This window comes from Boleophthalmus pectinirostris, unplaced genomic scaffold (assembly GCF_026225935.1).
Source record: "Boleophthalmus pectinirostris isolate CB_2022bp ecotype Guang Dong unplaced genomic scaffold, ASM2622593v1 HiC_scaffold_13, whole genome shotgun sequence".
NCBI lineage: Eukaryota > Metazoa > Chordata > Actinopteri > Gobiiformes > Gobiidae > Boleophthalmus > Boleophthalmus pectinirostris.
In genome coordinates this window covers 15,255,956-15,259,453 of record NW_026571036.1, presented here as the reverse complement: position 1 = coordinate 15,259,453, position 3,498 = coordinate 15,255,956, and the positions used below count along the sequence as shown (strand labels likewise).

Sequence of the window (3,498 nt, the reverse complement as noted above, 5' to 3'; positions counted from 1 at the left end):
TGTGTTTTTTTGACAAGCATTTGCAAAGTACACAAAATACACAAAATAAAACCTCTAAATGGAATCTCAACTTAAATTTCAAGTAAATAAAATGTTGAAAGTTATATTGATTTCTGTATTTATACGTGTTGATATTAGGGATGGGATGATACGCAATTTCTTCATCGGAAATTGCGTATCAACCCATCATCGCATAAATTGTGCTATTCAGTTCTCACAATTTTTTCTTATTTTATTTTCATGTTTTTGTTGTCATTCCAGCACTGCTAGAGATACTCACCAGCACTTGGGATAAAATCTCAATAATTTTCCTCATGTGTGCACAATCTTGCAATTTTGTGGCAAAAGATCTTGCCCCAACTCAAGCTGTTTTTGTTTAGTCCTATTTAAAACTATTTTCTAATGCTCAATATATTGTACTAAAAACAAGCATGAAGATCACAAATGAATGTAATAAAACAGACTTAACATGGGCCACCAATGGGTTCCAAGAGATGAGAAAATGACCCAAATCATTGTTATACTTTGTGAAAGCAGCGTGAAGTTAGTCATAGTAGTAATAGTAGCAGAAGCAGTGTGATGAACTGACTTACTTCGAGTACTGCTGATTATCTCGGTCGCAGCGGGTGTCCTTGTGCCTCTCCCAGTCCTTGCCGTGCTTACAGGTGGTCAGCAGGATAATATCGTCCCCGTTGTGGATGTGGTAAAGGGCGTTCCTGGTCTCGGAGCCGATCCCCGTGAGGTAGCGCTTCCCTTTAAAAACCAGCAGGTACTTCCTGGATGGCGGTGCGTCGCTCAGAGTCACATAGCCCACTGCCTCTCCCTTCAGCGGGTGCTCCTTTGGGAATAAAGGGATGGAGATATCAAAGTTGGGTCTGAAGTTGACCACATCGGCACTGGCCTTGGCTAGCATGGCCTGTCCCACCTCAAAGCCCAAATCCTCTGTGTAGTCCGGCCATGTGCCTGAGTACAAATTGAAAATGAGGTGGTTCTTGCCGTCGTTCCACATGGGTAAGCTCTGTATCCGAGTGCGAGCGTTTTGGACATACTGGCTGGAGAGCAGGTCCCGGTCCAGAGTGTCCACAGATGGGACGAAGAGACAGGCCTTGGAGGGGTCAGCGGTGTGGAAGCGTGACTCCTCGATGGCGGACAGGATCTTCTGGTAGGTCTCTGAGATCTCGTCCCCTCTCTGCGGGGGATAGATGTACACTTTAAAGCCTGACTGACAGCGGCTGTAGTCGAAGCAGGTCTCCATGCGGCAGCGCCTGTTCCTGTATATGTTGTCGCGGATGGCCCTGCGCTCGCGAGGAGACGTGTGCTGGTGCTGGAGCTGTGGGCTGTCCTCCTGCAACAAAATAAGTGACCATTTATTACTTATAGATGCACTGTCCACAAAATGAGATGGAACATGAGATTTTATCTACAAGAATGAGACAAAATGGCATTTTAACATTATTTTTTAAAAAGTTGTGCATTCCAGTTGACATATTTACTTTATTTAATATTTCCCTCTTCAGTGTGAAATCCAATCCAAACATAAAAAAACAAATCTCACAAGATCATTTTCAGTATGTGTGCACAATCCCATGGTAATTTTGTCTCGTGAGATCTTGTAGCACGAGATCTTACAGCAAAGTAAGATAATGTCATAAAGAATATAATGAGAAGCGCTGCGTGACTACATGTAAAGCTCAGTATTGTAGACAGGTGCTCTTTGGAGAGAGCTTCTTTTTAACTAGAAAGTATTTAAGTGGTTGTCTGTAAGGTAAAATCTCAAAAATATATATAGAGAAGTGTTTGTCCTTGTGCCATGATGAAGGCTGCATTGGCTGAAACACGTATGTTTTTAACCTGAGTGCCTGATTTTATCCTCTAGACAACCACACAGCTCCAGTCTATGGATTTCAGATTCAGATTTTTATATATTATAACTAAAGAAAGTGAACATCATATGTATAGTGTACATATACAAATACTTTACAACAAAACAGTATATTACATAGAAGCATGATTGATAAAAGAAGATTGTTTGATGAAGACAATTATATTACCACATAAAAATAAAAATGAACTTTTATGTTGTGATGTGAATGATTGGGGATGTAGACACGCACATCCAAAACTACTGAGCCTGCATGCTGTGTTCAAAAAGGCAAATCTGGAGAAAGAAATCTAATCCGCACAGCAATTTCCAACCTCCCATTTTTTAATATAAATAATACCACACGTGATGTATTGGGTCAGAGCCTTTCTTCAGACCTGCAGATCTACTTTCTTTCTCCAATTACTTCTCAATCACCTTCTCTTTCACCAGTGAAATGTCATAAATAACATATACAGTACCTCCTGCTCTCCCCCCTCCAGGTAGGGCTCCAGTGGCTCTGTGGTCCCAGTCCAGTGTCGGGGCAGTCGAGAGGGGTTTCGCTGGGGCAGAGGCTGGGGCCCGGGCAGAAACGCCTCCACGCTTTCCACTCCGCCTCGCTGATGGTAGGTGTACTCCTGATACTGCTGGTACTGGTGAGGATACTGGGGGAACTGGGAGAAGTGTCTGTTATAGCGGTACTGGTTTGGCTGGTTCTGGTGGTAATCCCCGACTTGCAGAGCCCACAGGTAAAGGAGGAAGAGAAGACCGGCCCCCACAGACACAAGCAGGTACCGCTTCTTGGCCTGCATGTGTGCTGCAGGCCAGGGGGGCTGGAGGTGGGTACAGGGACAGAGGGGAGCAGGAGCGAGGGGAGAAGGAGAGAGAGAAGACGACAGGAGGAAGAAGAGAGGAGACAGGACAAGGAGGCAGGAAGCAGTAGAGAGGAAACGAAGGGAGGACAGGGCAGACGCTCTAACCACAGCTCTGCATCTTGAGCATTGAAGTCACTAAAAACACAAATTATTTCAAGAAATTATTGACAATCTAAGAAAAATAGCATAACAGCAATTTTCAAACTAGTCATTTTCTTAGGATGCAGAATATTACTTGCAGGCATACATTTAATTCACAGTTGTTATGATTTTAATTAAAATGTGCATAACTAAAAACGCCAAGTCAGATTTGTCATTCATTGTCAGCTTTTGTGAAGGATAATAAAATTTCTGTAATTTTTAAATGCACTGAACATTGCAAACTCAACAGATACCTGCCAACAGTTAAGATTACAGTAAAAAAAAAAAAAAAAAAGGGTTAAAAAAGGGGGGGTCAGTTCAATATTTACTCTTTAGCAGCTTATTTATTTACTCTTACAAGTTAATGTTTCTTCATATAAACTATTGCTTTAAAAAAAATCACTGACCGTCACTGTTAAGGGAGAACACCTGTGGTCCCGGGACGCAGCAGTGGTTCCTCTGCTCTCCCCTCCCGCTGCAGGACTTCGCTATCTGGACGCACATCCTCCTCGTTTTCACCCCAAAAGTAGTCGCCTCTCGTCCACAAACGCGTTCAAACACTCCATGTGGGATTTTGGCAAGCTCTGCGCTGCCATCCCCCCTCGCCTCCAAGGCAAAAAC

The 3,498-nt window shown here is 43.2% G+C and overlaps 1 protein-coding gene across 3 annotated transcripts in view; it reads right to left on the bottom strand.

The window, feature by feature from the left end:
• The window catches only part of LOC110156338 (exostosin-1), a 181,940-nt gene extending 179,267 nt beyond the window's left edge, over positions 1–2,673 (bottom strand). Inside the window, exons 1-3 of one of the 3 annotated variants that reach the window (XM_055149686.1) lie at positions 2,505–2,673; positions 2,344–2,390; positions 594–1,345 (exon numbers count right to left, since the gene is read on the bottom strand). In XM_055149686.1, the coding sequence (XP_055005661.1) occupies positions 594–1,345; positions 2,344–2,390; positions 2,505–2,673 (968 nt within the window). Of the gene's footprint in view, positions 1–593; positions 1,346–2,343 lie in introns of all 3 variants that reach the window. The other 2 variants (XM_055149687.1, XM_020920549.2) reach the window with 2 other exon arrangements.
• Between the last annotated feature and the right edge of the window lie 825 nt (positions 2,674–3,498).